This window comes from Lepidochelys olivacea, assembly GCF_965140295.1.
Source record: "Lepidochelys olivacea isolate rLepOli2 genome assembly, chromosome: 2".
Lineage (NCBI taxonomy): Eukaryota > Metazoa > Chordata > Testudines > Cheloniidae > Lepidochelys > Lepidochelys olivacea.
In genome coordinates this window covers 183,240,734-183,254,976 of record NC_140412.1, presented here as the reverse complement: position 1 = coordinate 183,254,976, position 14,243 = coordinate 183,240,734, and the positions used below count along the sequence as shown (strand labels likewise).

At 41.5% G+C, this 14,243-nt stretch overlaps 1 protein-coding gene across 5 annotated transcripts; it reads left to right on the top strand.

The window, feature by feature from the left end:
- Positions 1-343: 343 nt before the first annotated feature.
- Positions 344-12,269, top strand: LOC311515824 (uncharacterized protein). Of its 5 annotated transcripts, none has more exons than XM_084619206.1 (6): positions 344-1,015; positions 2,992-3,147; positions 4,863-6,782; positions 8,821-8,946; positions 9,618-9,743; positions 11,659-12,269. In XM_084619206.1, the coding sequence occupies exons 2-6, from the start codon at positions 3,000-3,002 to the stop codon at positions 11,694-11,696; spliced, it is 2,358 nt and encodes a 785-aa protein (XP_084475332.1). In that variant the 5' UTR covers positions 344-1,015; positions 2,992-2,999; the 3' UTR covers positions 11,697-12,269. The 5 variants fall into 5 exon arrangements, with proteins under 5 accessions (XP_084475332.1, XP_084475333.1, XP_084475331.1 ...); XM_084619207.1 differs by lacking the exon at positions 344-1,015 and adding an exon at positions 1,722-2,397; XM_084619205.1 differs by lacking the exon at positions 344-1,015 and having other exon boundaries at positions 1,722-3,147.
- The last annotated feature ends 1,974 nt before the right edge of the window (positions 12,270-14,243 follow it).

Here is a 14,243-nt window from a genome sequence, read left to right as displayed (position 1 = left end):
ACTTCCGTTCCTCGCGCACATGCGCGAGAGAACCACCGTCCCCCCCCATCCCATCCCATCCCTTTCGCGCAGGCGCTGTTTCTCACGCGCGCCAGGCTGGAACCCAGGCGCGCAGCGCTACTGTTGACCTCCGGAAACCGACTGCTTTTGGGAGACTGGGCAGAAGCAGGGAGATGCGGGGAGGTCATTGCGGGGGTTGCTGGGAGGGAGGAGGTCACAAGAAGGGACCAGTGCGCCTGCGCTCAAATCAAACCGGCGGGCGGGGTAAGGCGGAGAGCGCCCCCTGCTGGCAAACAGCGCCCCCTGCAGCCTGTAGCAAGCGCGTGACGCTGAGGTTCGCTTCGATTCCCGCCAGCTCCCCGCCGGGCTCAGTCCCCATCCTCCAGCCCTGCTTGGGCGTTTGGCGGCGCCGTCTCCGCGCTGCTTCCTCCCCCGCTCCTCGCTTGTCTGGTGCGGGCACATGATGCCGCAGAGGGAAGGCGGGAACCTACAGGGGAGCGACAGCTGGGGTGTCCTGGAGAGAGGAGGCAAGGCACCTGCAGCGATGGCCCAAGGATGAAAAGATCATGAACTGGGCTTTAAAACCGGCCGATTTTTCAAAATAATAAATGTTCGGTGCTCTGTGTCTACCCTCTGGGGTTTGAGCCTTCAGGCTTCACATTTTCCAGCTTTCTTTTCTGCCCAGAGGGGGGTCAGCGATTTACTTTGGAAAACGAAATGGAAGCAGAGAGTCTCTTGCATGATCACATGGCTCCAGGAGTTGGGGCTTAAAAAATATCGTGAGACTTGTGATCAAAACAGCTGGAAACACTGGAACTAAGGGACAGAACAAGCCAATGGGAAGGTGTGAGGAGAGTGAAATCATCGTTCCTGCCCATACAAGAGCTCATTTCATGACTGGGGCCACTTTGGGGGAAACAGAGCTGACCACCATAGTGTGAAGAGACAAGTTAAAAAAAGTAGGGAGAAAGTTCCCTACTTAGATATAGGCTTTGTCTAGACTGGAACCTGAAAGGTAAAGTTGTCATTCAGAGGTGTGAAACTTCTTACCCCTCTTCCCCCCACCCCAACAACAAAAGTTTTGCCAACGAAAAGGGCCAGTGTGAACTGACAGGAGAGCAGTCCTGCCAACAAAGCTACCACTGCTCTTTGGGGGTGGCAGTTTTTTGTCAGCGGGAGAGCTCTCTCCTGCTGACAGACTGGCTACACTGTATGCCTTTTAACGGCACAGCTGTGTCACCAAAAGGTGGGTAGTGTAGACATAGCCATAGAGACTCCAATTTATCCATATCTCTCCCTCCTCACATCATGCTTCTCTTTTTTCTCTCATTGTGCCTGCCAAAAATAATAGGAGCTCTGTGATTCACTGGTATGTCTCAATGAAGTGACAGTTAAAATTCCCACATTTTTAGAGACTTTGGATTTGGATCCCAATCATTTTTCTATCATTAATTTTCATACATTTCAAGTGTTGGAGTATATTTTGTTGGAGCAGACACACCTCTTGCTTAAGCAGGTAGGATGTGATTTTCAGATGTCTAATTCCCTGTGTTGACATATAAAACCACTAGTCTCTTACTTTTGTTAGTATGAACAGTGACCAATAAAATCAACAAATAAAATTTGACACAAATGTTTTTTATGCTTTCTGAGGACTTTTTTTCACAAAAAGATTCTGTTTTGAACTACAACTTTAAGTTCAGGATTGATCATATTTTGTTTTTGCCTGTGATCTACATCAGTTAGTTCACAATTCTTATACATATTGAAAATAAAATGCATGGAGGTGTTTGCAGGATTTGGGTACTGTTACCTGGAGTCTTCTGCCTGTGGGTTGGAACACTTGCTGCTCTTCCTGCTCCCTCCATTGGCTACCACTCCCATTGATTGATGGAAAAGGTCCCTGGATCACTATTAAATGAGCCGCAGGTGGTGAAGGGAGTGGAAAGTGGTAGTTGTGTTCCATAAACAAGGTGAGGTGAAGGTGTGGTTAGTCTTTTGCTGGGCTGTAAGCAGCAGCATGGACCTTAGTTTTGTGAGGACTTTGGTGGGGGAGGAATAGCTCACCTTTGTAGGGCTTGCTTTCTTCCAAGTTCAAACTAGCTGTTTGAGTGTCTGGTCTTGAAGAGTGGGTGCAGTAAGAGTGCAGTAGGTTCATGGTGGCTAGTTAATCTGTGTTGAAACTGTGTTCTAGATGGAATCTGAAGAAAAGAGGACTCTGCCCTGAGTGCTTTTCTTTCTCCTGAGGAGTGAGCTGTGTAGCAATCTGTAACAGGTTGTTGGTTCAACTTTTATTGTCATTTACTTTTACGAAGTCTTTAGCTCATCAAAATGTTTGCCTCACTTCATACTAGCTAGTGCCAATTGTCTTACTTTCTAACCCCTCTTTTACCAGTTGTAAGTTAATTGTGGACAGCAAGGTGCTTCTTGTGCAGGTTGTTTCAGAGGGATCTGGTGGTATATAATTTATAAGAAGGCTTAACTCTGCTCATCTAGAAAAGAGAAAAATTCTGTTGTGGTTTTGTTTTGGCTTCTCTAGATTCCAGGGTGTTTTTTTTAAGAGTGGATGAAGTGGGTTTTTTTGCTTTTGTTGTGTGTTGGGGGTGTTTGGTTTTTTTTTTTTTTTTTTTGGTTATATGCTCCTAAGTGGGGTGCATAAAGACTGTCTTGATTTTTGTCATTTGGCTTCCTAGTAAGACAAATGACAGCTGAGTGCCAAACTTCTTGGCTTGATAGGAAACCTGATTTTTCTATCTCTAGATATTACTGTGGACTTTGTATCTTTGCCCCTAATGGGGGCAGAAATGAAGGCAAGTAGAAAATTTTCAAGATGGAGTTGCACGGGTGTAGGAGAATATTTTATTTTTTTTTAATTTGGACACTTTAGTCTGTTCATCCCTGCAATACTGTGACTTGTTTAGAAGTGTGGGATCTGACATGTCCCTTGGCACTTTTTAAAGTGGCAAATCCTGATCACTCTTTGTCTTTCAGCTTAAAAAATGAACACTGCTCCAGCTTCAGAAAATGGACCATATTCCACAAACCACACAAGACCCTTTTTTTATGCGCAGCCAACAGCACAACAACCTTTCCCAAATCCATGGTACCTCAGTCATGTATATAATCCATACTGCGTACCTGCCCCAGGTAAGGCAAAATAGAGCCATCTGAGGAAAATATGCTTTTAAAATTACTACCTGAGTGAAGGAAATGCAAATTTTATATTAAAGCACTTTTCATCTGTTGTGTAACTTTTGTATTTCCCCTAATATCATGGAGGCTAGAATTAGTGTATAAACTGAAGGCATCTCTCTTAAAATGTGCTCTCCTTGTCTGTTTGTTCAGCTATATTGTAAACTGGTTTTTGATGTCTGTATCATGAGTGGGACAACACCAAATGAACTGGACAAGAAGAGTAAGTTTCCTAGGAAGAGTCTGGTAAACAGAAGCAGGCAGCTTCAGCAATTGGCAACAATAGGAAAGCCCTTTTATAATGGGGATCACTACTATATCATTTGTCTATGAAGAATGTTGTGTAAAATCAGTTTGGCTAACTTTAGTCAAGGCAAAAACTTTGACATAACTCAGAGCTGAACTTGTAAGATAGTCCTGGTTTTGAAACCTTAATGGATATTGAATGAGTACCCTTGTGTGGTAAGTGCCTGTTCTTATTTACAGTTTGTGGAGAATGGGCGTTGATGAACAGACTGACTTGCCCGAGGTCCTACAGGAAGAGTGTGGCAGAGCTGAAATAGAAACTGTCAGTCAACTTCCAGTCTCCAACCAGTTTCATGTTTGGGACACTTCTCTCACTGTGGGGCCTGTTAAAAGGTTCCATGCCAAAGCCTGCATTGTCAGGGATTTTAAGTGGAGGAAAATGTCACTTGAACATTGTCTGGGAGTGTCTACTAAGATTTTTAGCTTAAAAACTAAACTACTGCTTTGACATCCTATCAGAAGTATGACCTCATAATGCACATTCTCCCTAATAGGCACAGGGACTACTGTTGTGGGATATTGACTGCTTGCTACTGGGACAACTTAGGGCTCAAGAGAAACTGCAAATGCTTCATTGAATTGTACAACACAATCCTCCAAAAGTCCATTGCTTTAAGCTAATGAAAAATGGGGGGACTATATGGAGGCTTCTAAAAACTGAGTGGGATTTTTTTAAATATCCTGTGTACTGTAATAGCAGGGCAAAGGGAGAGTTGAGGATGTTATGCCTGAAGCTTAGCTTCACTTGCCTTGTGCATTTAGTTATTTCAGTCTTGTTTCTAGTAATTAAGTATAAATCTGACTCCATAAGAGGCTTTCAGTAGCTGTTTTTACTAGTATTGATGGCTTTCTGATTAGTCTTGGCTAATATGAGACTGCATAGTTTCAAGTAGAAACTTCTAGTGAAGATCAGATCTTATGAAAATGCTCATAATATACTTTAAGAGTACATACTATTGCCCAATAAGTGCTTAGCAATGCACCTATTAATTACATTTCTAACTGTAGTTAGAGATGTTCTTAAAAGGCATTCAATAGACAATAACTTAATAGATAAAAGCTCCAGCAGTTTGGATGGAAAATTTAAATCTTATGCTTCAGGAATTAAGAAGAAATGTAACCTATATGCATATTACCCTGTAATTGCTAACTTATGGAGTTCTTGCACTCTCCTCTTAAGTATTTCGTACTAGACAATGTTGGAGGTGGGATATTTGACTAGATAGCCCACTGATCTGAGCTAGCATGGCAGTTCCTATGTACCTAATGAATTCGGATGACTTTCAGCTTTTATTTCAGAAGATAGTGCTGTTTATGTAGACAAATACATCTCTCTCTCCTTTTTCCCTCTTTAATATCTGTAGGTTTCAGAAGTGGAAATCCATATTTTCCATTTTATTCTGTTGCACTACATGAGTACCCTGGATATCTTGTTCCACAACATCCCATGCACACAAGAGTTAACAGAAGACCTTATTTTAATGTTCCCCCACCCTCTCCTCTGTTTTATCATGCAACAAGGTTTAGACATTATAGTGGCCCTGGGAAAAAAACAGTGACCAAAGAAACACAGACTGATCCTAGACAGCCTGAAAACAAACCAAAAAAGCATCAGGATCTCCGTATAGAAACGAAAGGCTGTGAAGCAGGAAATATGGCCTGTGTTTCTTCTGGTAAGGGTACAGAAACTGAAAGTACTTCAGTGAAACAAGATTCATCTGGATCTTCTCTTGTGCTAGAAAGAGACCTTCAAAATAAGGGGTCTTCCAGCTCTTCACAGTATAGAAACATTCCTTCAGGAAGTTATGCTTTTGAGAAAGAAGAGGTCAGAATAGAGTATGGAAATGGCTCTCCTGCAATTCAGCTATGGAAGTCCTTTAAGGAAACTATTCCTCTGTATGATGTGGCAAGTGGTAAACCAGTCCCAGAGAATATTGTGCAACGTGACTTGTTTTCTGTTAGCTCTTGTGAAGGGGTAATATATAGTCCTCATGAAGGGGAGGAATTGGTGTCATGCACTTCTTATTCAGATGAACGAAAAACTGCTCTCTCTTTGAAGCAGAGTGGTGACGATGGGCAGGAAAAAGAGGTCCAAAATAATGAAGTAAAACTAGACGCAGAAAAGCAGGGAAATACAAGCCAAAGGGTAAAATCGTCTCTAAATGAAGCCAGGGCAGTGCAAATTGCTGAGCTGGCCAGAACTGTTTGTAATGATCAGCTAGTGGCAAGGCAGGACACACTTTTTAAAAAATCTAGTTTGAAAAGATCTGCTTCAAAAACTTCTGAAGAGGAGTCCAACCTTGTTCAGCAAACAGGATTATTTCCATCCAGTACAGAAATAACACATGACTCAAGTCCACAGCAGAAAAAGCTAAATCAGAGCCACAGTTCAACCAATGTAACGGATAAAAGCTTATGGTGTGAAGAATCCATGGAGAAGTATGTTCCTTCTCACAGCTGGCTAGCTTGCGTGGATGACATGGACACTAACTACAACTATAATATTTGTTTGCCACAAAGGAATCGTCAAAGTGTACTCAGTTTGTCTTCTGATGAAATGTCTTCTAAAGATGAAGGATCATCAACTGATGATGATGTACCAGTGTCTTATTTTGTCCCTGACTATGTGCTTCAGAAGAGCATGTACGCTTTCCAAAAAAGTACAGAGGGCTCAGAGAAAGAGAAAATTAAAAGTGGTGGCTCCCTTAATGAAGATGAAGTGGTAGGAAGGGAGCAGACCAATATTGTCAATAGCCAGAACTTCAAAAGCTGTTCAGAAGTGAAGATTAAAAAGATGGCCAGCAAAGGTAGAAAGATTGGGGTCCTCCCTAGATCTTCTGGTCAGAAGAAAATCTACTCCCTAAAGAAAAAAGCTGCTAAGAGTTTGTCTCTGTCAGAGGCTGAAGACTCTGAAGAATACTTTGTGGCAGAGGAAGAGGGTGACAGCGAGGATGAAGATGATGAAGTTGAATATTTCGTTCAAGAAGCTGCTCCATATGGACCCTTGATCCCTGATAAAGGCAGTTTCTATAGACAGATTGGACAGAGGGTGCTTTGGAAACCACCTAAAAATGCCATACCAGCTCACTTGATTAGCTGGCCTGCTCGGGAGAAAATAAAAACTAAGAGTGGGTTCTGTGAAAGCACTGGTCTGGCTTATAAATCAGGTGAGAAGGATCAGGATGAGGTTGCGTACAGTGATTACGGGTACTATGGAAAAAAGAGGCTTACAGCAAAACAAGAGGGATCTGAGCATCCGAGAACTTCACAGAGGTCTTCAAGAGGTGAGTTAATATGACTGGGATAAAAGTGCTGTGGGATCATAATTCAGAATACTTTGCAGCATGTGTTAACGCTCTAATTCTAAGTGCAAGCTGTATCCCTAAAACTGTGAAGGCTAAGAAAGAGAAAATGCTGTTGCTTTCCTAAGTGACTCTTAGAGAATTGTAGCACTTCTGGCCTTTAAAGAACTATAGTGAACCTACTAAAACAAAAGGAAGTATTTTTTTTTTCCACACAATGCAATCTGTGGAACTCTTTGCCAGAGGATGTTCTGAAGGCCAAAACTATAACAGGGTTAAAAAAGAACTAGATAAGTTCATGGAGGATAGGTCCATCAATGGGTATTAGCCAGGATGGGCAGGGATGTTGTCCCTAGCCCAGTTGTGGGCAACCTGCAGCCCACAGGCTGCACTCGCCCCCTCAGGGTAATCCACTGGCAGGCTGCCCGCAGCTCCCAGTGGCCGCAGTTCGCCGTTTCCTGCCAATGGGAGCTGTGGGCGGCCATACAAATGTAAACCAACTCTCTGGCAGCCCACCAGCAGATTACCCTGATGGGGCTGTGTGTGGACGGCAGGTTGCCCACCACTGCCCTAGCCTCTGTTTGCCAGAAGCTGGGAATAGGCGACGGGATGGATCATTTGATGATTACCTGTTATGTTCATTCCCTCTGGGCCCTGGCATTGGCTACTGTCAGAAGACCGGATACTGGGCTAGATGGACCTTTGGTCTCGTGCAGTGGAGCCACTCTTACGTTCTTATGTACTATTTTTGCCTTGTGCATAGCCAGCAAACTTTTGGCTAAGGCTAAATTTGAAATCTCTAATATTACTAGACAGAGTAGAACTTTTTTTTTTTTACACCCCAGGTTGAGCTTCAAGTGATGTCAGCTAGTAAACACATAACACTGGCTTGATCCCCATTTAATCTTTTTGACTTGGATAATATACTTGTTAAATAAACAAACAAGTTAAGTTTATTGAAAGACATTCTTGTTTACCACTGTCAAATGGCATCTTGGAAATATAATCTCTTAAATTTGTGTAAACACTGGCTACCATACCATTCCTCCATGTTGCAAAATGGGCTTAGCTATGGTGGGGGAACTTTCTTATAAATTGATGACACAAGTGGATATAAACATGTTTCCTGTATCTATAGTAGAGGCCACTCAAATCCATGTGCTCCCCCTCAGATTTGGCCCAACTGTTCCTCTGTAATGACTACAGTTGAGAGGTGGAGAATGGCCAGGCCAGATTTGAGTGAGTGGTGGTGTAGTCTGGCGCACACCGGTTTATAATGCAACTCAGGTTTGGCTCAGCCACCCCTCTGTTATGACAGAGAGGTGTCTGGGCCAAGTCTGCTGCCCTCAGCAGTTGCTTAGCTTGCTTAAAACTAGAGGAACGTCTGCAGGAGAACCAAAATATTGACACTTCAACAAGTTAGATTAAAAAGGAAGCAGTAGTTTATCTGAACATCACTAAATAGTTCTAGTACACTTTTAAAAACCTAATTTAAAGTTTTGCTAAACTCCTCTTGGCCTGGGAGAGAGTATTTCCTTTAGCTAGAAACAAAGACAATCAAAGTCAGCTTCAGATAACTGAGCTCCTGTGACTAGTTAGTGATCAGTCTATTAATTACAGTAATTCTGTTCTTGCTTTTTTCAAAAGCATGGCCATAAATGGCCATGATGTACTAGTATAATCAAGCAGTAACTGGTTCCATGTGAGGTTTTGCAGCCCTTTCACAATATCTATCAAATTTGGTAATACACAAAGGTACAATATGATAAACATGCATATTGAGTCTAATGAACAACATTTTAAAACAACATAAACTGCTGCCCAGCTATCAGTGATTGGTATCCATATAAATATTAGATTAAATTTAAAAAAAAAAAAAGCATCTTCAAATACTGGCTTCAGTGAACTACACATTTTGCCTCTGTATTGTAGGTCAACTGTAAAGTCAGTATGGTAATGTTGCTTATAGTAGATGCTTATTGATATTATTCAAATGTTTTACTATGTTGGTTTTAATTAGTAAGGTTACTAAAGGAAAACGGGGCGATGACAGCTGATGAGTACTGGATTAGAAGTGGCGCTAAACCCAAATTTGCCAGCCTGATTCATGGTAGCCTGTCACCCCCAACCAAAAGCAAACAACAAGGTACAGCTGATTTCTTGTCACATCTCAGATCCTCTTCCCTTAAATATTCAAATAAACTGTTTTCAGCAGAATACTTTGCTATTTGGGTGGGATCTTTAACTATTGCTTTGAAGGAAATACATGTATGTTTGTGTTCTTGCCACTCTGTGATGTGGCTCAGATAATCTATAAATCTGGCTGCTCTGAAGGAGGAGGAGGCTGCATATATAGAGAGTTGGGGTGGTTGTAGTGGACAAAACTTCTTTTCATTTTAAAGCTACAGCAGTATATCTTAATGTGGCAAGAAATGATGCCTTGTATCAGTGCAGACTTTACTAGGACAATGTATTGCTACATAGTTAGATACTCTATAAACCCTGTCCTAACTAGACGCAACTCTTCTGTGCACCCTCAGCAGCAGTTTATTACTCTCTTGTCAGGTGAACTTTACAGCTAAACCTCATGTTAGCCTATGCAGAGAGAATGCTTTTAGAGAATGTTGGCTATAGCTGTTGATCCACGCTAATTGTATAGTGTGGCAGAAGAGTGTGTAGAGAAGAGAGAGAATCCTTGCTTCAGTAAAGAGAGTAAAAGTTATTAAATACTATGAACTTAAGTGAACCTGTTTTAAGTGAAAATTAAATAGTTTGAATTGCTTGAAAAAGTAATGCTACTTTTATTTGGTCATTCAGGTAATCTGTTTTTGGATAAACCAAAAAGGAAAAAGATAGGCAAACCCCCTTACAAACGTAGAGATACAAGATGTGAGGCAGAAGACATTCAAGTGTGGGAAATGCCTAAACCCAGTGCACGCAAAGGTTAGCATACTATTACATGCCATAAACACTAGATGTGTTCTAGCAGTAACTCTAAGCTTACTGGTGTGGTGGTTTTTTTGGTTTTGTTCTCCCCTCCCCCTCTTGGATTACAGTAACTCCTCGCTTAATGTTGTTTCAAAGTTATGTTGCTGCTCAATTAGGGAACATGCTCGTTTTAAAGTTGTGCGATGCTCCCTTATAACATCATTTGGCTGCCTGCTCTGTCCCTGGCTAGTAAGATTTTTGTGGAAGAACAGCTACTTCATAAGGAAGCATTGCACAGGTTCCTCCTTAGCCGCTGCCGCCCCCTCCCTCATAGTGCTTCCCCCACCACCAAACAACTGCTTGGCCGCACTTAGGACTTTGGTGCGGGAGGGAAGGAGCAGGGATGCAGCATGCTCCAGAGTGGAGGTGGGAAGAGTTGGGTCTGGAGCACACTCCCCCCCAGCCCACCCCCACCCCGGCAAAGTCCGTGCCTGTTCTTCTCTGGGTAAGCCGCTGCTGCGAAGGTGCTTCCTAGCGTTTTTGCCTGCAGCAGGCTGTGCCTATGTGGGGTAAGCCAGGGCACTTCCCAACTATAGTACAGTACTGTACAGTATACAATGCCTTTTGTCTGCCCCCAAAAAAGTTCCTTGGAACCTAACACCCCACATTTACATTAAATCTTATGGGAAAATTGATTAGCTTAACATCATTTCACTTAAACTTGCATTTTTCAGGAACATAACTACAAGTGAGGAGTTACTGTATCTACATTCAAATCTTGAGGACCTTTTTAGATACTCCTTTACACACATTCCTTGGTCATAAAAAAAACCTTTTTGACCCCGTCACACTCTACTACAGAGTATCTTTCCCTCCTTAACTAGAGGCTTCCAAATTTTTATTTTAAAAAACAATGGTTGGCATTTCATAGCACACTATTGGTACTATAGCTGCGTGTGGTTGGGTTTTTTTTTTTTTTTTTTTTTTAAAAATCCAAAGCTCTGGAGCAGGGCCTCTTATTGTTAAGACAAAATAGAGAGGTAACAAACTCAAGTGATGATTAAGTTGGCATATGTCTTAATTCCAAGGTCTTTAGTTTTACACTAATGTTCTTATGTTACTTTATGAAAGCATTGTGAGTTAAGAGTAGAGGTCCATGGTTATTGGAAGCTAGCTCAAAGATGTGAAGCTCTCCTATGGGACACTTGGTCGGGGAGAGCATAGTTGCTTGAACTAGTGGAGGAAGAAGACTGTTCATGTGCAGGGATAGCATGAAGGAAAAAAACTCTCCCACCTGAAACTGGTTTTCCACAATAAAGCCTCCTGATGTGAACAGTATAAACCAATGGAGTATTTGAATCTGTATACAGCCTGAAACTCTAGCTCAAAGGTGTAAGTGCTCGACTAATCCAAATCAGTGTGGCCCCAAAGCCTAACCATGAGTTAAGATGTGCACCGTGATATTTCACTCCTGATCTTTTTAGGAGGAGCATTCTCTGTCAATTTGCACGTTCCAAACTGCCTCCTGTATTTCCCTGCTACATGTTTCCAGCCTGCTGCCTTCAGTTTCTGCAATGCATTTATGTATTCCTGATCATCCTGCACCAAGATTAAGGCACAAAATAAGAGAACTTAATATCAAACCAGTAATGCAAGGAATTTTATATTAACTGATTATTTTAAAGATAGTTTGCTGAATATTTAACCAATTTCCAATCTTCTGTACTAGTGCTATGCAATCCAGGATCTGTGCTGCAGAACCTAGGTCTGCAGAGCTGGTGGGACTTCAGTATGTCTCAAACTCCTAGTTTACTACCTGCAATAGTATACCTCACTTGCTAGTTGCCTATTTTAAAGGAAGACTTTACAACAAGCATCCATGAAGGGGAAGTGCATATGTTAAAAACAATCTCTCAATTCTTTTTTTTAGGGTGTGGATCAAAGAGGTCTCTCTACAAAAGAAGATAATCTGACTATTACAAATGAAGGGGGGAAATATGATTGTTACAAATGCTGGGGGAAGAACACAAACATACTGAGGTTGCATGTCTCTTAATCTTTCAAATGAGTCCATCAGTAGCTTTTTTTTTTGTATAAATCTTTCTAAGCTACTATGCACAGTTAAAGGGCAAGACGTAACACTGTAAAGAGTTGAAGTACACTATATTAAATGAAAGGAACACTTGAAATAAAGCACTCTAAAGTGTACATAAGGACACTTGCTTAAAAGCAATAAAGCTAACAGAATTGCACTGATGTATGGGTTTTCTTTCCTGAATACTGAAGTAAAACCTTAAGGTAGGGATGGATTGTCTGTACTGGTAAGCAACTGCACTTACCTGCCTACCTTCCTACCATATTGTTCTAAACTCTGTGCTAACTGCAAAGCTTGTTTTTGTAACCCTAAATTCAATGCTGCTTTTCAGAAGTCAGGACTTCAGGTAATGAAATTTCTCTTTCTTCAGAGAATAGAACAGAGGGGATGATTGTCAGTGTTCTTTCAGGAGTACAGCCATGACTTTCCCCGAGGTCCTCTCTTCTGTAGGAAAACTAGATGAAGGATTAATCTTCAGTGGAGAATACTAATGACAAAAACAACTCTTCAGAATTCCTGAACCAAAGAATTTTAATATACAGTAAATAATTCCATATCCCTTGGCTGCTTTATGTAATGATAACCTGGCAGATGTGGAGACTGTAGTGCTCTAACAGTTAAGTGATCCCCAGCACTCTGGTTTTAAGCAACAACTTCTTCAGCTGTCTTAGCATATCCACTGCTGCAGTTATCTGTCTCATGTCCACTACATTTAATGCTGAATTTGGGTACACCTGACCTGGCCTAATACCACTTTACCTCTTAAATTCTCTTGTTATCCTAAAAATGACTTAATTCTGGCATCGCTGTAAAATGCCATGTCCCTATACATGTACTCCAAGTAGCTTCCCTGCATGTTAAAATACCTATCTCTGAACGGTCTTGGTGGCAGTCTGTATGGGAATAAAACAAATTACTGGGGTACTTCAAAACATCTCTGATGCAGTAGATTCTGAGAGCTGAGTAGATACATGTGGAAAAGAGATGCCGAGGGCCTTCCAATTTAAATGGCTCAGAACTGTGCTAGTGTGGCTATGGACCAAAATTGCAGCAGTTCAGAATAAAGCCATTATGAAGTACACCCTGCCAAACTAGATGTTCCTCTACAGCAGTGGTTCCCAAATTAATTCTACTGGTGCCCCTTTCACATGGAAAGCCTCTGAGTACAACCCCCCCACCCCATAAATTAAAAACTCTTGTCTATATATTTAACACCATTATAAATGCCGGAGGAAGAGCAAGGTTTGGGGTGAAGGCTGACAGCTTGGGAACCCCCCCTCCATGTAATAATCTCACAACCCCCTGAGTGGTCACAACCCCCAGTTTGAGAACCCCTGTTCTACTGCTTTCTGAAGCGTATCTGATTCAGCTAGGTACCTAACGAGCTTGGTGTGTCTGTTAAATCACCTTGTTGACTCTAGTGTCAGAAAATCAGTTGAACAGCCTGTTTGTACAGACTTCTCTATACTGCCATTTTAGGCAGTAGTGACTCAGATACAGGCTTATAACTATCGCTTTGTTGCATTTTACTTTTGGGGACTTCAACAGACTATGCAAGAAACCCTACACGTGTAGGACCGCTGAAGGAAAAAAATCCCCTTTTTTGGCAAAGGAGGATTAAACAGACCCCTGAGATTCCATCATTGGATATCTTGTTGGACAGACTTGTTGCCTGACTCAATTTCTAAAAGCTATGGGTTGCTAGCTAAATCTTCTGTCAGACGGTGGGTGGGGTATAATCACCAAATCTTATGGCAGTGGTGGCTTGACATGTCAAATTTGAATTCTGCATTTTCACATTCAGAATGTAGAATTCTTATGTATATTTGGTGTTATATAATTTCTCCCACTTCAATGTTGATTAAGAATTGTTTGTTCTTAGCAGCTGGGTGAAAAGATCAAACTACAGCTGTTTCAATTAAATACAGAGAATGTAAGAACCACTTACAAAAATACTCTTTGCATGCTGACTATCGATCTGCTAAGGAAAGACAGGTGTATGTAAGACACTAAGTTCTTCCACAGCACATATTCTCTGTAGCTGGTTTGTTGTGCTAGCTGGCTATTAATCAACTACTTTGGAATGTCAAAAGTCATCTCTGACCTCTCACTGAATTTTCAGTAGCTTGTTATGCTCGAATCTTGTCAGTGCATACAGAACATAGATATCCCTGCTCCAAACATCTTTGTCTTCTCTACAGCTCTCTAGTAGTGCCACAACAGGTCAGGAGGAAAAAATATTTAACTAAATAATCAGACCAGGAAGTTTGCTAGGATGACTCATAGCTCTATGAGCAGGTAAACATGTTATAGCTACACTCCTCTTGATTTGTCTAGTCATGTAAATGTTTCATAATTCTAGCACTCGTAAGTAACATGATAAACCAGAATCTACATGCACTGGAGGCAAGAAACTTGTT